Genomic DNA, 20822 nt, shown 5'->3' with positions numbered 1-20822 from the left:
CTGGCACTTTGACTGACCCCCTCCTTGATGTATTGGAACCTGCGACCCCCCCCCCCCCCCCCCACACACACACACACCCAGTGCCTTGAGACCCTTACGGGTGAGTAGTCACGCTTAACAAACACCTGATTTGATTTTGATTTCTGACCCCTTATTGTGCCTCTTGCTGCTTGTTTCTGACCTCTTTCGTGCCCCTTTCTGCTTGTTCCTGACCTCTAGTCTGCCTCTTGCTGCTTCTTTCTCACCTTTATTCTTCCATTTGATGCTCATTTCTGGCCTCTATACTGCCTCTTTCTGCTTGTTTCTGACCCCTATTCTGCCTCCTTCTACTCGTTTCATATCTTTATTCTGCCTTTTTCTTCTTGTTTCTTACCTCTATTCCGCCTCTTGCTGCATGTTTCTGACCTCTATTCTGCCTCCGTCTGCTAATTTCTGGCCTCTATTCTGCCTCTTGCTTCTCACCTTTAGTGAACCTCTTTCTGCTCTTTGCTGACCTTTATTCTGCCTCTTTCTGCTCATTTCTTACCTCATTCTGCCTCTTGTTGCTCATTTACACACTTTTATCTTGTTTCCTTCTGACCTTTATTCTGCCTTTTCCTGCTTGTTTCTTACCTCTATTCTGCCTCTTGCTGCTAGTTTTTGACCTCTATTCTGCCTATTTCTTCTGATTTTTGCCACTTGCTACTTGTTTCTCAAGTTTCTACTTGTTGCTGACCTTTATTCTCCCACTTTCTGCTTTTTTCTGACCTCTATTCTGTCTCTTTGTGCTTCTTTCTGACCTTTATTCTTCCTGTTGATCTGTGGCGGTGCGTCCATTGGGGCGTTGGGGCGCTGCCCCACTAGCCATGGACGACCGCCGCTGGTGCCAACAACATGCATAAGATAATTCAAACACATTTCTTTCAAATAAATCAGAGCGCACTGACGAACCCGGCAGAATCGGGCATTTGCTTATGGAAGTGGGCCGTGGGGGGCGGGGTTGTGGGAGAGTGAGTGACAGCGCCAGAGAGCGTAAGCAGCTGCAGCGGGGTCGGGGTGACTGCGCATGTGACAGCCAGGAGTACTCATATTGAGACTGGCCTGCGCATGCTTACAACTATTAGACCTCGCCCCCCTCTCCCCCTAAGCACTGAGACACTGGCAGGGCCCGGTCTCATTATGGGCAGATTTTCTCCTGCTCGGAGGCCAATCCTGGCGCAGTGGCACTGTTAAGGCTGCGCCAGGATTGGCTGAGTAGACAGCAGCAGGGTCAGGATCAAGGTGCCGCGTGTGGGTGTTTGTTGCTGTACAGTATGGCCAATCACATATGGCTATAGCAAGCCATGTCGTGGTGATTGGCCATTTCTGTAAGCTGCAGTGACGTGCAGCGCGTGGCGCACCAGTGCCACAACTTAGTCAACAAGGAGTGATAGTGAAACTGAAAGTCAGTAGACCAGAACAGTACTGAGTAAGTCCAGTCAGTCGTCGATCCATCCGGAGAGCGTGTGACTCCTGACTCGTCGTCGTGATATGGTAGGTAATGTTATGCTGCTGCTTCTTTCTTTACACCCTCCTGTCGCACTGTAGAAGCCCTTTTAGTAATCTTGATAGCAGGTACGAACGTACGTACGGTATGAGTGAGAAGTGGGCTATATATACCTATGTGTACACAATGGGGTTGAGGTGAGGGCATGCAGATCAAGATTTAAAGAACTTTGTTAAAGGGCGTGGTGTAACCAAGCGCGGGAATGCAAACAGGTCAGACTCTGATGTATTCATTCACAAGCAGTTTATGACACTATGCCCGAAGTGCCGTGGGACGTGCCTTCGACTTCCGTCTTGTAAGTTAGCACGGTTTCTGTACCAAGAAGATAATCGATGAGGTTCCAGCTCGGCTCATCTGTTATATGCCAGAGTTAAATGTTGGTGTGGTAGACGAAATAGCCTGCTCGTAAACGTGCTCTGACAAGTTCTTGTAAGGAAACCAAGGGTCGTCTGAAGAGATTGTTTATCCTTAGGCTCACTTCTGTTTTGTGTGTTTTTTATGTGCATAGTTTTGCTGTGCCCTGTTCCGTATAGTATGTATGACTCCACCAAGGAAAGTCGCACTGGAACTAATTTAATGCAAGCCACATATTGCAGGGAGTGAGCATTTCGAGTGAGATTGAACAGCACCAAAGAGTATTATTTCCCCCGACCCCTTGCAGCCACGATCGTGTTGCGATTTAAAAAAAAATCTTGTGCAGCTTTCATGTGTAGATATGCTGAGGCTTTCTTATTCCGCCGTGGGCTTTTTGATGTATTGTATATCTATGGAAGATTCAAACATCAAACTCGGTCAACAATGCACCAAAGGAGGCAGCCATTAGGGCGGGCGGATTGGCGTACAGTTTGAAAACCTACCTCTGGCATACTATACCCGAGCCCGACTAGCTGCACTGTATCGGACGGGAAGCTGTACATGATCAGTAGGGATGCCGCCAGAAGTCTGCCGGTGTGGCCTTTAATAGATGACTCATTAACCAACAGAAATGGGATTATACACAGACCCAAAAAAAGACCACATTTTCCATCTGGAACTAGGTGTTTGCTGTAAACCTCAAGGGTCCATGCATTTTCACAGTGCTGATTCATAGATCTCCGTGGGCAGTGCATCAGATTCTACTAGTACCCAAGTGTAAGCTGTGGGTCACAAGTTCGATTCCCAGGAACATAGCGAAACGGTGCATGTATTTTGGCACATCTGTTGGATGCTGGTGATTTTTAAACTTCCGTAAAGGTCTCCGTAATATGCGCTTTATTTAAGATGCTGGATCACGTGCTTTACAATTAAGGTTCATGCAGAAATACATCACTACCGTAACGTTTTTACTAATGAAAAATGCTGGACCGTTTTGAATAAGTATATCTGAGGGAGAAGTGGCAGCATATAACTAATTCTACATTTGGAAAGTATTTATTTCTCATGCATATGCGTATTTGAAAACTGACACTGCACTGAAGGCATTTGAGTAAATAGCAACACCTGAAATGGTTCAACTGTAGGTTAATGTAATTAAAATGTAAAGAAATCCTCTGTACGTCTACCAATAATTGTGAAGTGATGGCATGCAGGACTGCACTGTGTTTCTATTCAATGTACAGCATGGACTAAGATGTGTAACCTTGAGGAAGAATGTGAACAGGATGTGGGATTAGTTATGTGTATTTGGTGGCTGGTTTGCAGTACATGTTGGGCTTACTGATGGGCACAAGGAATGGAGGATAGGAGGGAAATAGTGGTCCAGTAAGTGGTGAGGGTTTCCGGGAGTAGATCGGAGGAGCAGTGGAGAATGAGCATTACTGGATGGGATGATGCTGTGGGAAACTCTCCTTTGGCCACATCTCTTTGGCAGAGGTTCACGTATCCTGTACTTGGACATTTCCTTTATCAGCTCTTATATCTTTACTAAAACATTTAACAGGTTAATACCAGTAGCTGTTCCTAAAAATGTTAATGCTGAGCATATTGTGGTTGAAGTCCTAATTCTAAACTCGTTGAATGCCTATGGAAGATCTTTCACTCACCAAGCAATATATCTTGGTTCTTTCTGCCCTACCACTCAGAAATGTCACCAGCCGCCACTGCTGTTGATGCTCATTTCTGGCCTCTATACTGCCTCTTTCCGCTCGTTTCTAACCCCTACTCTGCCTCTTTCCGCTCATTTCAGATCTTTATTCTGCCTTTTTCTGCTAGTTTCTGACCTCTACTCTGCTTCTTCCTGCCCATTTCTGACCTCTATTCTGCCTCTTGCTGCCTTTTTCTGTTCATCTTTGACCTATATTCTACCTTATTCTGCCCGTTTCTTACCTCATTTCTGCCTCTTGCTGCTCATTTCTCACCTTTATTTAACTTCTTTCTGCACTTTGCTGAAATTTATTCTTCCTCTTTCTGCTAATTTCCAACCTTTATTCTGCCTCTTTCTGCTCATTTCCTACCTTTATTCTGCATCTTGCTGCTCATTTTCTCACCTTTGTCTTGCTTCCTTTTGACCTGTACTCTGCCTTTTTTTTTTCTTTCTTACCTCTATTCCGCCTCTTGCTGCTCATTTCTAATCTCTATTCTGCCTCTTTCTGCTAATTTCTGACCTCTATTCTGCCTCTTGCTGCTTCTTTCTCACCTTTAGTTAACCTCTTTCTGCTCTTTGCTGATCTTTATTCCCTCTCTTCCTGCTCATTTCTGACCTTTATTCTCCCTCTTTCTGCTCATTTCTTACCTTCATTCTGCCTCTTGCTGCTGATTTACAGACCTATATATTGCTTCCTTCTGACCTTTATTCTGCCTTTTCCTGCTTATTTCTTACCTCTATTCTGCCTCTTGCTGCTAGTTTCTGACCTTTATTCTGCCTATTTCTGTTCATTTCTGACTTCTATTCTGCCACTTGCTGCTTGTTTCACACCTTACTGCTTGTTGCTGACCTTTATTCTCCCACTTTCTGCTCGTTTCTGACCTTTATTCCGCCTCTTTAGGCAGTAAACTGCGACCACGGGGGAGCCACAAGGCCCCTGCGGTCCCTGTGGGCTTGCAGCCTCCTGTGGGAGCCAGCATTGCTTTCAAACATAGGGAGCTGCAAAACATGCAGCTCCCTATGTCTGAATGTAATTCTGCTCCGCGTCTAGCAAGCTAGAGCATTTTTAATGCTCTTGCTTGCTTGAAGCTGAGCATTTTCTGTGGCTTGGGTGGGGGGGGGCGGAAAAGCACCCGTCAAGCCACACCAAAAAGCTATTTCTCGGCGGTGGGCACCCCGGGACAAGCAGGAGTCGACCCTGGGATGTATGTCCTCCAGAGCCATGGGATGGCCTCTTGCATTACTGTTATATTTAGTCCATTGGGAGGTGGTGGTCCCCGGTGCATGGGGGACCATGAGGACCCCTTATTTATTTTATGAATGTGGCCCCGGGGAAGTGGGGATCCCCAGGGCATGAGGGGTCTGAGAGGCTCCCTGTTTTAAAATAAATAGGCCCTGGGGAGGTCCCTGGGGCATTAATAAGCCCCAAGACGAGGGGCCCATGTGCCCCCTCCCTAATAATGAAAATTATGGTGGTGGTCCCCGGTGCATGGGGGCCCATGAGGACCCCTTATTTATTTTATGAATGTGGCCCCGGGGAAGTGGGGATCCCCAGGGCATGAAGGGTCTGAGAGGCTCCCTGTTTTAAAATAAATAGGCCCTGGGGAGGTCCCTGGGGCATTAATAAGCCCCAAGACGAGGGGCCCATGCGCCCCCTCCCTAATAATGAAAATGCCTTGGGACCTGACCCACCCGAGGGTTGATTACTAATGAAGCACAGAAGCCCACACTTCATTTTTTATAACATTTTCGATGGGATCCGTGGATCCCAATGATTTGTTTTGTAGAGTGCATTTTTGGTACTGTAGGTTTCCCGTGGGACTCCTCCCCCCAGAGGCCTAGAAGGTCAGGGTTCCCATCTGACAATATGATCTAATTTGTTAATTTATCTGTTTGTTGGATATTTGAAATGTCACCACAATATGGTAATATTGACAGTTTGCTAGAGGAATGCAGATTTTTCATTACATCAACAGAGTTTGTTTTCTATGTCCTTGATGGTATCAAACTTTTTTTAAAGGTCAATAGGCGCTCTCACTACCAGGCCATGACGAAGACTAGGTAGAGTCTAACAGGCCATGACGAAGACTAGGTAGAGTCTAAACGTGCAGCCGTTTAAGCTGGCAGGCACCCTATGTGCTCTCTCGACTGCAAAGAACTTCGAGGAACTACCTGGAGGTCACTCCAAACTATGTATCTGGGCTCCTCTGGTTGGCCCATTGGACATGTACTGATGTTTCAGAGGTGCATGGGGGAGATGGGGGGCTCAAGGCCTGTGCCACCACACAGCCCCAATCTAGCTACCGGGCCCTCTGTGTCTCCATCGCCACAACCTCCTCACCTCCGTCCCTACGACCTTCAGTTTGGGCGTGCGCCGCTTCAGGTATGACACCAAGCCAGGCCATGTTCCACGCGTCTTGCAGCCTCAGGTCACTCCTCACTAGGCTCCAATCTACGCCCGGCCTTCGACCGCAGTGTCTTAGCCAGGCGGTCGGGTGTCACGGCATCACAGGGTCCTCCCCTGATCTTTGGAGCAGGGCTACGATCTTCCCCCCGGCATGGAGCTGTCCCTCATTTTTCTGACTTCTTTCATGCTTTGGCTGCCTGGCCTCACGTCTGTCAGGCCTCTCTCACTGTTCCTGGTGGCGACTGGTCTGGCTTCTTCTCCTCACTCCAGGTCACCGCAGCTCCTCGCTAAACCCCCGGGCCCAATCGTCTCCTGACTTGGGCAACGGAAGACGATAAGGTAAGGTGAAGCCAGGGGAGTCGTTTCTCCCATTGATTAGTGGTGAATGATGGTCGGATAGATGGGTAGAGTGGCTCTGGCTACAGAGCTCCTCTAGCTCATGTCTACAATGTTCGGCCGCTGGCCGCACCCCCAAATAGCGACACTTTTGTGGAGATAGTGAAAAGAAAATGCCAAAGTTTTCCAGAGGTTTTCCAACTCATTTAGAAAAAACTGCTTCTTACTTCACAAAGAAAAGTGTAAATATCTCAAATATGTATCAACAGAATAGAAATTACATAGAGGCACTTATGTTCATGGCCACTTCCAACATCTACACTTTATGAATCTAGCACATGTAAGCCCTGATTAACAGGTTTTTGTGCATCTAAGTGGAGATTAGGTTTATTAAACAAGAATCTGCAGGATGAAAAATGTACCAATCTACTGTCAAAACAGAATTATAACTCTTATTGGGATTTAGGGTCCACCGGGCATACAGGGCATCAGTTCAAACACTGCATTATGATGCAGGTTCTTGGACCATTAAAGATGGGGAACAAACCACCGCCTTCGCCAGGGCGGCAGTCAGAATCGTGATCCAAATGGAGGCGGTGCCTGCTCAGGCACCACTGTCAGCATACGAGGTCCCTTTCCGAGTGCCTGTTTATCTCAGTCCGACCGTAATGTAATGTGGCCCCCGGGGCACATGTAGTGCCCCCATGAACAATCATGCACCATGTGCCAGGCAACACTTTGGGCAGATTGACAAGCCCCTTGCGCCACTTTTGCATCACTTTTATCATGGGGAAAGTGATGCAAAAGTGGCCCAAGAGGCTTGTAAAACTGCCCCTTGGTGCCTGGCACATAGTGCATAAATGTGCACAAAGTGCTCAATAACACTGCTGCATATGCTGCGTAAAATGTCCTGGGCCACAACACAAGCTGCAGTGTTATGAAGTGCTTTTCGGCCGACCAGGTCGGTGGGCAATTCGTAATTGGGTGGTGGGACTGCTGACTTCCTGTTGGGCGGTCCCCTCCCAAAAGCATTGGTGGTTGCTTGCTCGTCTGACCACCATCGTAGGTATGCCCTTTGTTATTTTATGCACATTTGTAGAGTGTACCATCAACAATGAGGGTATCCTGAAGCTGAGCAGGTATTTGTTGAGCCAGACCTATGGTTTAGTGGTGCACTCAAAAAGCCATGTCTTCAGCTTCTTGCAGAATTCAAGAATTGGGAGTAGACTCTTATATGTATCTTCAGGTCGTTTTGAATTAGGAGTGATTTCGGAGAAGGCTGGACAGCCAGATCTGGTTTTCCATATGCATGGGATTTGTGTGAGTAGGGGTCCGGATGTGTGGAGATGTCTGGAAGGTTTGTAAATGCAGATGCGATTGTTGAGGTAAGCTGAGCCAGTGAAATGTACTGCTTTGAAAGTGTAGATGAGGAGTTTGTATTGTGTTTTCTTGTGAATGGGGAGTCAGTGGAGCTCCTTCAGGTGTGGTGTGAGTGCAGTATCAGGGCTCATAATTGTGAGGGCTAAAGTTTGTGTTTAAGTAGCTTAGACACACAAATTATGGTGCAAGCCAACAGAGTGGTAGAATTGCAAGTATTCACAATTTTCAGGTTGTTTCCTTTCTTTGCAGTCAGAAAAATAAAATATATATTTTTTCCAAATGAGCAACAATTTTTCAGAAAACATAGCTTGACATTTGACCCTTGTCTGTGAAGACAGCAGATATGACAAGACAAACTCAAAATGTAAAAGCATATTTATTTCTCGTTCACCTCCTGAAGCATGGTTGTTTTTAGGCATGCTACACAACCCCGCACCCCTGCTTCTCGTGCCTGTGCTGTATTTCTATTTTCAGTTTTTTAATTAAAGGCATTTGAAAATTACCAGTGCGAACACTCTTTAATGTCAGTGTCATTCTTTTTACCTAAGCCCAGGGCTTTGAATCAAGCAACCCTCTTTGCCCACTTCTAGTTACCCTGTGTCTGAAATATTTCTTTGGTTTCAGCACGTAATACGAAGTTCGGTGAAGAGCACAAAAACCAGGCTCTTTATTAGAAAGCGAAATAACTGGAAGAATTTACACTGTTCATTTATAAAATAATCTGTCACTACAAAAGCGGCTCTTCAAATCGTGAATTCCCTGAAATGCTCACCAGGTGGCATCGTCGGTCTTTTAACATATTTCTCAATGTAGTCGCATGGTTTTCTATCTTTACTTCTTCCTGGTTTTAAACTCAGCATGTAAACAAAATCATGCTGCATAAAGGCTTTTCTGATTTTTTTCTCTAGGCAACCTTGCATTCTAGGGGCTGCTCTGGATGCTATCTAGAAACTAAGAAAAACACGGGGCCATATTATCAAGAACGGCGCAAAAATTATCACGGCTTTACCGGCAGCAGAAACGTTTTAAGGCATGGGCAAAGTGGGCTCTGGCCCAGGGCCCCAGCCATTCTGGGGGCCCCCTGCTAGAGCCAGCTCTGTTCTGCAGAGTGTCCTGCCCTGATGACCTTGAACTTATCCTTAAACAGATTGTTTTGAGTACTGATTAACTTCCATTTACGTGTTTTTAAGAACTGTTTTTATATATTTTTTTCTTCATAATAAACACATACCAGGCACACATTGGTTCGGTAAGTTGCGACATGCAACGATAAGTAAAAAAAAAAGGAAGATCATTTCTGATATTCGTGTCATTTACTTCTTTCTGGGTTCAATGAATTATTTAAAGTTTCACAGCAAATTATACCACTTATATGACATCTTTTATATCTTACCTGTCATCAGCCACATTGTCTTGGGTATATGTCTGTGGTGTCAGTGAAGATGTTCTTAATACGTCTTATGCTGTGCAACTGCACTGTGCCTGAGTTTGTCATGATGTGCTCCATAACTGCAGAGGAGGGATGTTAACGAAACTGTGGCAAACTAATACTTAACAGGTTAGAGATGCAACTGTGAGGCTGGCGCTTAGGTACCCTCGGAGCAACTATCTTGGCGATAATGCCTGTCATTTGTGCCCTGGCACTGGCTGCTAGCTTGGCATAGGGCATGTTCATGGTTGCACTTATTCGGTGGGTTGGAATTCTTTACCTCACTCCTTTCCGCTTCTCCTCCCCGCGTGCTCTCCTCTATGGTATGCGCTCTTGAGGTGTATCATCTACAGGAGTCTGAGAGGGCCTGGCATTCCCTTGTGTGTGGGTCAGTGCAGTTAGGACTATGTCTCAACTTGCAGCAAGGGGAATCTTGTGGATTCGAAGCGTGTCCTCGCATCTGAGTGAAGTGCTTTCTGCTTTGGCCCAGTTTAGCATGGAACCTCTCCACATAATTATGAGTGGCGGGTCAAGGTCCTTCCATCTTTTTGTGATTAGCCTTTTTGCTACTGCCAACCCCAGATCCAAAAATGAAGACGTAGTTTTATTGTTGCGGCTTCTATGATATAAATGCAGAAGATATACGTACCATTCAAACGGGAGTGTGCGACCTGTGCAGTGCGCCAGTGCTTCAGCTAGTGCCGACCAATATTCTATTAATGTGTGGCACTCCCAATAGCATGAGTAGCAAGTCCACATCTAAATGCATACATCTGGGGCTTTTGGTGTCTTGGCATCTAAAGTATTGATTGATCTTTGCTGGTGTGAGGTACGCTCTATGGGTGATATAGAATTGTATTCGTCGCAGGCGCACATCCCTTGGAACCTGAGTTGAGATCGCCAGTACCGAGGCCCATTCTGTGTCTGTGAGCTGGTGTCCTATGTCTGACTCCCAGTTCAGGCAGAGGGCCAATAGGTTTGCTGCCGAGTGATTCTTGAGGGTTGCCGCAAGCCATTTGACAAGGTGCCCACCTTGACCCTTAATTTGTAGGTATTGTATGGTGAGGTGTGTCTCTGGTTCGGTAGTCACATCTCCCCGTTTAGCTGTTATCGACACTAGTAGGGAGCGATGCAGTAAAAATTGTCTGGGAGGTAATTCGTCATCCTCCATTAGCGTTGTATATGTGACTAGTGTGTCCACTGGATATAGATTCCCTATGTCCTGAATTCCGGCAGTGTGACGGCTTCTGAGTTCGGCTGCTGTGGTTACTGTTTGACCTCTGGGTGTTCCCTCCAGAGGTAGGGCTGTAGCGTATGGTGTGGTTTTACGTGTGATATACAGTGCTCTACGGAAGCTCTTGTAGGCCACATTCAGCAGTAGAGAGTCTGGTGGCTTGGCTTTTGAACATGGGTGGAATTTTAACACAAGCTCCGCAATCTGTAGGGGTGGTTTGTTGTTGCTGTGTCTCCACTGTGGCGGTCAGCAAACCATCCGGCAACCCATTGTATTTGGGCTGCTAAGTAGTACTGTTCCAAGTGTGGTACAGTCAGGCCACCCTGGTCCACCAGTATGTAGAGTTAATCTTTAGAGGAGCCGTAAGAAGGATGAAGGGATGTAGCGTGGCAGATTTGTGAAATAATATAAAAACCTGGGCAGTATTACCATTTTTACTATGGCCACATTCCATGTCACTGATAGTGGGAGCTTGTCCCAAAATGCCACCTGGGAGAGGGCTGCGGTCAGTGCTCTGCCCAGGTTCTCATCTTCCAAGTCTTTTGGGCTTCTGTATATGTGGATGCCCGGGTAGCGGAATATGTATGCACACCAACGGACACGTGTTCCGTCGAGCGCTTACTCTGGGTCACCGCATTGTTCACTGTAGGGATATAGACAGGATTTAGTGACATTTACTCGTAGTCCTGATATAGAAGCAAAGTTTTCCAATATGGTTGATAATCTCTGTGGGATGCAGTGGATATCTCTTATGTATATCAGAAGATCATTCGCTTACAAAGATATCGTGTGAGTGTCGTCCGGTATCTCCATGCGTATTGCTTCCGCTAGTGGCTCAATCGCCAGTGCGACGAGCAATGGACACCGAGGGCATCCCTGCCTAGTCCCTCTGCGCACTTCCACGAGGATGGATATGTAGGGGCCTGTTTTAACCCTCGCAGTAGGGGCACTATACAGTAGCTTTACCATGTTGAGAAAAGACTCCCCCAGATGATATTTGTCTAGTGTGGAAAATAGGAATACCCAGTTAAATGCCTTCTCTAAGTGTAACATGAGGTAGCCTGCTCTCAGCCATTGGGTTTGGATTATGTGGCAATCCTAAAGAAGCGCTGAAGGTTTAAGGAGGTGCTTCTCGAGGGTACGAACCCGTTTTGGTCATGGTGACCAAGGGAGGGGACCCCCTGCGTCAGTCTGTCATCCATGATGTGTAAGTCTATTACAGGCATTTTCCTGAGAAAAATTATGTGTTTAAGTTTCATGCAGCGTTCATAGAAAAGTGTCTTTTAGATCAAAACAGGACCTCACATAGGAGAAATGGCAGGATGCCACAGTGATTATTTCTGGTAATATTAGAGAGTTGCTGCTGTGTTACAATATTGAAAACACACATCACTATCACTGAATATTAGGTGTAAACACATTTAGAATTTGGACGAGTGTGCCTGTGCACTTTCAGTGACTTGGCCAAAGAGGGCATGAAAGAGCTGAAATTGGACCATGAATTCAAAATTGTCCCAAACAGGGGCCCCCAAACCACGTTTGGCCCAGGGCCCCCAAAATCCTTACGATGTCACTGACCGGCAGGAAACTGCTGCTAAAGCGGCGATAAGGGGCTGGATAATATGCCCTAGAAAATTCCAATAGAAGCCCAGGTTCTGGTGTCAAGGACATCAAACCTGGGATTCTATTGGAATTCTCTAGGGCATATTATTAAGCCCCTTATCGCCGCTTTAGCTGCAGTTTCCTGCCGGTAAAGCGGCGATAATGTTTAAGCCGTTCTTGATAATATCCCCCCTCTGGTTTTTTGCTGCTTGTGAGAAAGTGCAATATTAGTTTTGGTGGATGGTAGTCCACCACACTTAATAAAGGCATTATTCTTGTTGCATCAAGTAAATGTTCCAGTCGTTACAACCTGAGCTCAATCCCTGGTAGCTGTATCACAAGAGCAGACATACTTAATTTAGGACAATTTGCATTAGAAATGCTAAAACAGTTAAACATCCAAAAACATAACACTATAAAAAAAATCCCACTCCAATTAAAAATAATAGAGTATATTATAATGAGCACAATAACGCAAAAACAACACAGCTCTCACTCCAATGTATGAACATAGAGGATATTTCAATGAGTACAATGACACCAAAACAACAAAGATCCAACAAGGGGAATGAGAGATGTAGATTTTCAAAGTTTTAAATAAAAATAGCATCAAAAAATGTTTATTGCCAATGTTGGGTATGAGGTACTGCTTGACCGATACCTTGATGCAAGTTAGGGCCAATGTCGATGGAGAGACTTAGGGCCACATGTATGACCGGCAGGTTTTGCAACTGACAAATTGTGATTTTTAGTGACATACAAATTTTGAGTCACAAAACCTGATGTACAACAGTGTCTCAGACACTGTTTGCAATTCCTAAATGTGTTGTAAGGGACCTGCCTAGTTAATATTCATGAGGCAGGCCCCAATTTGCAACCCATTGGGAATGGCCAGCACTCACAGGGATGGTGGCGTGCTGCGTTCAGCAGACCACCATGTCTGGGACTGTTTTTTAAATAATTAAAGCTGTTTTTTTTAATGCAGCCTGTAATCTTTAAATGAAAAAGGGATGCATTTAGAATAGAAAAATGGAATGCTTCTGTTGAATTTTTTAGAAGAGTGGGCAGTGGTCCATGAGACCCCTGTCTGCTCTTGAAAAATGTTTTTGTTGTGAATCACAAAAGGGAAAGGATCCTCAGAGGACCCTTTGCCTTTTGCGTCTGGTTTACCACCTACTTGAAGTAGGAGGTAAACTGCGTTTGTTTTGCAATCGCATTTCGGTCTCAAAACAATTGTACATCCACATGCAAATCGCTTTTAGAAAGGCACACCTTGGCATGCCTCTCCTAATAGTGACTCGCAAATCCTATTTTGCGAGTTGGTAACTGGTTACTGACTCACAAACTAGGGTTGAGATATACTAGAGGCCATTTTAGAAGTTGCAAATGGCCTGATTCACTGTTTGAGACCATAAAAACTGTTGTACATGTTGCCCCTTGTCTTATTGCAAATGAAGAATGTGTGAACACATTTCCACAAAGAACAAACCCACACATTTTCACTCTTTTATTATTTTAAATGTCAAGGACATGACCACCCTAAAAACATTTCAGGAGTATCCGCTAAAAAATGTAAAGAGGTGAATTTTATTACAGCTTTAAGATGATAAAATTTTTCCAAATAATGTACTTGTTCACCTCTTTTATCATCTGTGATTCGCAGAACATGAACATTCTAAAGACATCTCCAAAGACTTGTATAAAAAAGGTAAACAAGTGAACTGTTGTAAATCTGTAAGGGGATCTCATATCTCCAAATAATGCACTGGTTTCAACTCTTGTATCTGCTTGAATTTGTAGAACATGACCACTCAGTAGACAGCACCAAAGTCTCAGGTAAGAAATCTAAATATGTGAATATAATTTCAGCTTGGTCTAAGCACTAAATAGACTGCCTTATATTGATAGTTTTTAAAGAATATAATTTTATATAATATTGTTGGTAGAATTCAACAAATTTATGGGTCTGATTAAAAAATCTTCAATGTATGTTTCACATATGTTGTGCCCTCACATGAGTGTAAATTACATTAGTTTCACTTCTACAGTTGTATTCTATGTACATCAAAGTACATTCATTAACTTTCACTCCTAACAAGGCTTCCTAAATGGCTCTTCTTCCTACTTATCCTTTTTGTACTTTCCTACATTATTGCAGGATTTACATTTAGATTGTGTATCTCAGTCAGTCAGTCAAATTTGCTTTATTCAACAGATATATCATCAAAGCATAATACAAGAAATAATTTTAAGACAGGTATGTAAACACCTTTAAAACCCCCCTTTTTTATAAAATAATAAACAATCTGTACTTTAAGATAATAAAATTCAATAAAGCAGTTTAAAACATCTGAGTATGTTGATGCTTTAAAACCCTAGGTAGTTTCAGTTTCAGTTTCATAAGTCTTTATTTCGGTAAATTAACCATAAAAGACATCACAGAATAAAACACACAATAAGACATTAAAAACCAATATAAAGCATGAATTACATAATACACGGTACATCACTTGCTGCTCGAAATGAAAAATAATAATGGTAGTAAAAATAATAGACTGTCAGACTAGCTAATGCTATGTATATATTTAAGTCTAATTAGCCAAGACCAGCCTAGAAATTTGGCTACTGCTATGACCACCGGGAGAGATGTTGTCGTCCCTAACAACCTTAGAGCTTCCACTGCCCCTCTCGTCTGAAGCTTCTGGCAAATCGGTTTTAGCCATTTTTTCCGTGGGCCAACATATGCAGGGCATACGAAGAAGAGGTGACTCATGGTTTCCTTCTGATCTTGACACCATGGGCATAAATCCCCTACACCCCCCTTCCATTTGTGGGTGAACGACCTCAAGGGTAACGTTCCTGCTCTGAATTGATGGAAGAGTTTTCTGTCAGTGCTCTTTGAGATGGCATCCCAGTAGTTCTCCAAGCTTGTATTTACTTTATGGCTCAAAAATCTACCGGAGAGGGATGTTGAACTGTGTTCCATGATCAGTCTATATCTATAAGCGGCCCAAAACTGGTCTTTAAGATCCTTTTTTCCAGGGAACACACTGGTCCTAGGGTCGGACCAAAGCTGAATAAGGCCCAACTCTGACAGGATGGATTTGATCGCTTTGAACCAAGGGCGATTACCACTACCCACTATTCGTCTGAGGTCTTCTATGCCCTCAGCAAAGGAGGCCAATTCAGGAGTTACCCAAATTCTCCTCCAAAATTGGATGATTCTCAATTTGGCTAGTTCCCCTATTGGATAACAACCCAAGTCCAACATTAAAGGGAGCATGGGACTCGATTGAGGGAGACCCACCAAGTTTCGTAGGAATTTGTTTTGAATCTTCTCAAGTTGGGACAAGTTGGCTTGCCCCCATAGGTCCGCTCCATATACAATTGCTGATCTGATCTTAATATTGTATATTTTGAGTGCTGGGCTCACTCTCTTGGTTAAGGAAGATTTCTGCTCCTTAACCAATGTCCCACTCAGCTGTGAGAATTTTAATGACAATAAGTCTAGCTGAGCAGACCATCTTAATCTATGGTCTAAGACCACCCCCAGGTAGGTCATCTCAAATACCTGTTCCAAATTTACACCATTAAGATTAACCTGTCCCAATCTTGGTCTATTTTTTGTAAAGACCATAAACTTGGTTTTGCTTGTATTGACTTGTAAGTCGTTGGCATCACAGAATTCTATAAATCTGTTAAGTGCCAATTGTAGCTCCTTTTGGGTTTTTGAAAGTAAAAGCGTATCATCCGCAAAAATTAAAAGCGGAACCGTCATACCACCCAAACTAGGAGCATCTGTGGGAGTGTCCGAGAAAAAATTAACAACTCTATTTATAAAAAGGAGAAAAAGGGTAGGGGCAAGGACACATCTTTGGCGGACACCACGGGTCCCTGGGAACTTTTTACCCTAGGTACTTTACAGTTCATCGTATTATATTATGCAGGGTCACAAATAATTACATCGCTAGCATGCCCGACCATACCAGACCGTACCACTACATCTAACATGCAGGTGGTCAACTCCATTATTCATATACAGAAAGCTAGTACAGATAGAGGCCATCACCCCACGGGAAGTGCCTGAGATCTAATGGCCCATATCCATCCCAGAAATGTTGCCAAGGCAATGACGAAGGGGGTTAAACTTTCCGAGCGCAATAATCTTAGCACAACATCATTCCTCTGGTGCCCAATGTTCTGCAAATTGGTGTCAGCCATGCTCGGCGGCGGGGGCAGCATAAACTGGGCAAACAAACAGCAGATGGGCCTGAGTTTCCAATTGGGTGGGATATGTGGGGCAGGATTTGTCGCCTAGTTTACCTCATCTCACTGTAAATGATCTTACTGGTAGTGAGCCTACCCTGAATTGAAAGTATAACTTCCGATCATGCAGCTTGGTTATGGTATCACAGTACTGTTCCAACCTTAGGTATGGTTTTACATCTAGGAAACTTCCCGTAAGTGAAGCGGAGTCACTATTCCTATAGATCACAGCTTTCCAAACTTTTCATGTTGGGGACACACTTTTTGGAGATGCATCATTTTGGGACACAGTAAGGCAGTGTAGCGAGCGAGCATAGCTTAGCTTAGCTAAGGGCGGTTCGGGGGGGTTCTCACTCACTCTGTCTGTCTCACTCTCTCTCTCCCTCTCTCTCTCTCTCGCTAACTGTCTCCCTCTCTCTGTCTCCCTCCCTCTCCCGCCCTCTCTCTCCCTATGACTCCCTCTGTCTGTCTCAGTCTGTCTCCCTCTGTCTGTCTACCTCCCTCTGTCTCTCTCTGCCTGTCTCACTTCCTCTGTCTCCCTCCCTCTGTCGCCCTCCTCCCTCTGTCCCAATACTTTTCTTTTAGAATCATTTTGGGGGGAACGGAATACTCGCTGGATTTTCCCATAGTTCTGCCATACCAATAATTATTAGGGAGATTACAACCTCCTGTAGCCATTTTATTTTGTTAAAACAGTCTGCTCTGATTAGATCGTGAGAGCTGCAGCATAGATTACCAGTTCTGGTATGGACCAGATTATCCACCATTAGAGTAGGGGACGCAGTCTTGCTATGTCGACCAGTGCCTTCCTACCTAGGTCATGAAGCAGTGGGCATACTGGGGTGCTTTGCAGGAGTTTAGTGATCTTACGCAAAACCTATTTTCTGTTGCAGTTAACTTTGAGAGATTCTCATACCCCCAAAGCTCAGCCCCGTATAAGGCGGAGTTGACAACTTTCATGTTGTATATTTGAAGGACTGGGCTAACTGGTTTTGTAAGGGAGGGATTAAACTCAGTTTTCAGGGTTCCAGTCAGTTGGTGGTGCTTCAACAAAGCCATGTCAAGCTGCTGATTTCACCTCATGTCACTCTGCATGATGACCCCCAGATATGTAAAGTCGGTGACTTGTTTTAAGGGCCGCTTATTCAACACTATGCCTCATCTAAATGCTCAACGAGGGTTAAAAGACATACATTTCGTTTTTGACATGTTAATTTCCAGGCGCGGTAAGTGACAAAACACCTGAAAGAGTAGCGGAGCTCATTGGAGACCGCTCAGTGTTTTTGAGATAATTAACGTGTCATCCACGAACATTAAAATGGGGATTCTAACACCAGCTAGAGCTGGGGCATCAGTGCGGGTAAACTCCAGGAATTTTGAAATCCCGTTGATAAACGGAGAAAATAGTGTGGGTGCCATAACACAACTTTGGCGCACACCTTCCTCTATGGGAAAGGGATTCGTAACATTTCCCTGCGAGCCCCATCGAATTTGGGCATAGATGGCCTCATGAAGTCTGGCAATGAGGGATAACAATTCGGAGGACATCCCCATCTCTTGCAGTACTACCCATAATTTGCTATGGGAGATGAGGTTGAATGCTGACTTAAGGTCCACAAAGGCAGCATACAATCTGCCCTTGTCCAGGACCACCGTCATCCAGTATAACAAGATGAAATGAAATAACTGGTCGATATTACTGGTACGTGCTCAGAAGCCAGCCTGAAGTGGGGAATGTATGCCCTGCTCGTCTATCCAGTCCTGCATCTTGTTTAAAACTAGCCATCCCATTATCTTTTGGAGGGAGTCTATTAGGCTAATTGGCCTATAGTCTCCAGTGTGAGATTTATCCCCTTTTTTAAGAACGGGGATAATCTCAGCCCCTTTCTAGGAATCTAGGACTGGTGTACCCTTTTTTTTTTATAGAGTTTTATATAGCTCGAACTTGACCCGAATCGGGTATCAGAGCGCTTTACATAGCACCAGTTGCATTACATGAGGCAATTGCATTCGCCAGCATCACTATATACCGACAACATTTGGACTTATCATAAAGAAATATGTTGCCGTGATCCCATCTGGGCCCGGTGCTTTTCCCCCCATTACTGCTCCCAAGGCAAGGCTGACATCAGCCTCATCAAAAACTGAACTGCGATAGTGCAAGTGTGGGGACTCCTCCACCTCACTTTCAACTGAACTAATGGCATATTGGGGTTTGAAATGGATGACCCATTGGTCCTGGCTTACGTGATTTTGCGGCTGTGATGGCTGGCCACCACTGTCCCACTTTACTATGTTCCAGAACTGTTTGGAACTTTTGCTTGCACATGCCCGTCTGAGGTCCTGCCATCTGTTCTCGTCCTGTGCTTTCTTGGCCTTCTCCTGGGCTCTGATTTAAATTTGCCGTGCAAATCATACCTTTCCGGGGTCCCCTTCTCTGATTGCCTTCCCCAGGGATCTGCGCGCCACTTCACAATCTTCATTGAACCACTGGGAGGCTTTCTTTGGTTGAGTGCCCCAGCCTTACTTTGCTTAACAAAAATAAATTGTCATGAATGCCAATTATGGACTCAAAAAACACAGGCTTGGCTATACACACTTCCAGCTCAGCTATCTGCCATCAATGTCTAAGGAGATGTTATCTAGGACATCGAGTTTCTCAAGTGTGTTAACCCATTTTAGTTGTCTCATGTCATTTGGGAAAACCACATTGAGAGTGAGCTATTCCCTGCCTGGCTGAGTGAGGTCACTCTGTGGCAGTAGATCAAAGGATGACCTAAGGGTTGTGGTCGCTCTCTAGCTACTCGATTACAACCATGTCCCTAAAAGTGTGCCATAGCTGCAAGTTGGTCAGTAGATAGTCTATGCGGCTAGCATTATGCCCGTTATTAAATGTGCTAGCCCCATGTCTATCAGATGGGGCTCTTCCGTTTGCCTCCCGTAAGCCTTTTTCCAGGCAGATGGAGTTTATTTGAATTTCCACGTCCGACTATTATTTTATGAGTGCTAGTTCAAATTTCGGGTTGCCCCACTGAGCATCTTCCTCAGCAGTGAGATCACAATTCTCATTTGTTAGAGGCTCAAAAGAAGCATTAAGATCACCAGCGATTAGGACATTAGAGCCCCTGGAGTACCGGTCTAATAAATCCTCGAGAGCCGCTATAACTTCTGACTTTTTCCCATTTGACTCTCTCGTATAGACATTGTAAATGTCAATTGAAACTTGCTGACCTTACTCTGAGACTGGAGTAACTGGATATCAAAGCTGATCGCTTGGAAAACTCAGATTGATAAACTCCCTGAGGGTCGACCTTTTCCCCCACTAATGGCTGGAATATGGTAGTTTAGGTAGCCAGTGCGGTAGAGAGGATCCACCAGCCAGGTTTCCTGAAAAAGACAAATGTCAGAATGCTCGATAAAGGTGTACCAATCGGGAGATGTGACCTTTGTACTCAACCCTGCTATTTTCCATGACATCACAGATATCCTAGATGAGGTGTGGAAAGCCTAGCCTTTGCCCATTGGGAGTATTAGAAGATTCACCGCTAGAAATCCCCAACCCTTCATGCGAGAGAGGTGTTGTCACTATATTCCTAGGCCTGGATCAAGGGTGGTGCATGGGAGGTATATAATAGAGGGGGTATGAGAGGGGGTTTCCATTCAAGAAGGAAAAACAACAAGAGGTCCCTGGTGGTTTGGGGGCTTGCTCAACAGTCAATTGTTCACCTCTAAAGAAGAACATCCTGCTAAACAAGGGTGTGGTTGCCCCTGAGGACTACTAGGTGGAAACCATCTGAACTGAATGGAAGAGCTTTCTGGAGGGCATGTGCGGAATTCCAGGGCAAGGAGATTTTCAGCAAGGTCAGGCACCTTCATCGTGAGCTCAATACAATCAAATGGTTTGGCTATGTGCTCTGGTGATGTCTTCCCGAATGACTCAGCGGCATCCCCTCACATGACAAATCCGATGGATAACTTTGTTAACAAGGTATTGTCCCCGAGCAACCAGAACCTGATAATAGAGTTCAGTTATATCATCAGTCCAAATAAGTATGCAGATACGGTAGTTCACATTAGTAATTCCTTTATTTTCTTGTTTTCTTTTCTTTGTCACAAGTGCAGGAATTTGAAGCAATGTCTCTCAAATAGATCCTGTGTTATAAACATCATGAAATGTAGCCAAAAGATCAACAGCAGACACATGTTTCGTCTTGGGGAAAATAACCCGACGACTTCATCAGGGCATAAACGTATTCTTTGGAAATATCGTCACCACAGACCAGGTAGAGCCTGTTTGTGGTCCCATATAATATGGGTCTAATAAATGGAGAATATTCCTTCCATTTATAGCAATCCGAGTTCCAAAGATTATGAGATTGGATTTCTTAAAAGGGGACTAGGAATCTCTGGTCCAACAGTGTGAGGTCAGGTAGGTTCAAGATCGTCATCATCTCCGTCAGTTATAGGTAAACGTTTACCTATTACTAACGGCGATGATGACGGCGGGAATACTCTCCTGATCTTGAACCTATATGACCTCACACTGTTGAACCAGAGATTCCTAGTCACCTTTTAAGAAAT

General features: G+C 44.7%; 1 protein-coding gene across 50 annotated transcripts in view; it reads left to right on the top strand.

Annotated features, from left to right (window-relative positions):
• Positions 1-20822, top strand: part of LOC147708230 (uncharacterized) — a 2035583-nt gene that overhangs the window by 1113996 nt on the left and 900765 nt on the right. For 39 of the 50 annotated variants that reach the window (XM_086926979.1, XM_086926974.1, XM_086926953.1 and 36 more), the window contains 2 exons: positions 13639-13683; positions 13776-13811. The exons of 3 other annotated variants lie outside the window; for them this stretch is intronic. In XM_086926979.1, the coding sequence (XP_086783105.1) occupies positions 13639-13683; positions 13776-13811 (81 nt within the window). The remainder of the gene's footprint in view (positions 1-13638; positions 13684-13775; positions 13812-20822) is intronic. 8 more of the 50 variants (XM_086926957.1, XM_086926971.1, XM_086926967.1 and 5 more) reach the window with 1 other exon arrangement.

This window comes from Lissotriton vulgaris, chromosome 6 (genome assembly GCF_964263255.1).
Source record: "Lissotriton vulgaris chromosome 6, aLisVul1.2, whole genome shotgun sequence".
Classification (NCBI taxonomy): Eukaryota; Metazoa; Chordata; class Amphibia; order Caudata; family Salamandridae; genus Lissotriton; species Lissotriton vulgaris.
The sequence above is the reverse complement of the archived record's forward strand: the minus strand, read 5'-3'. Positions and strand labels throughout refer to the sequence as shown.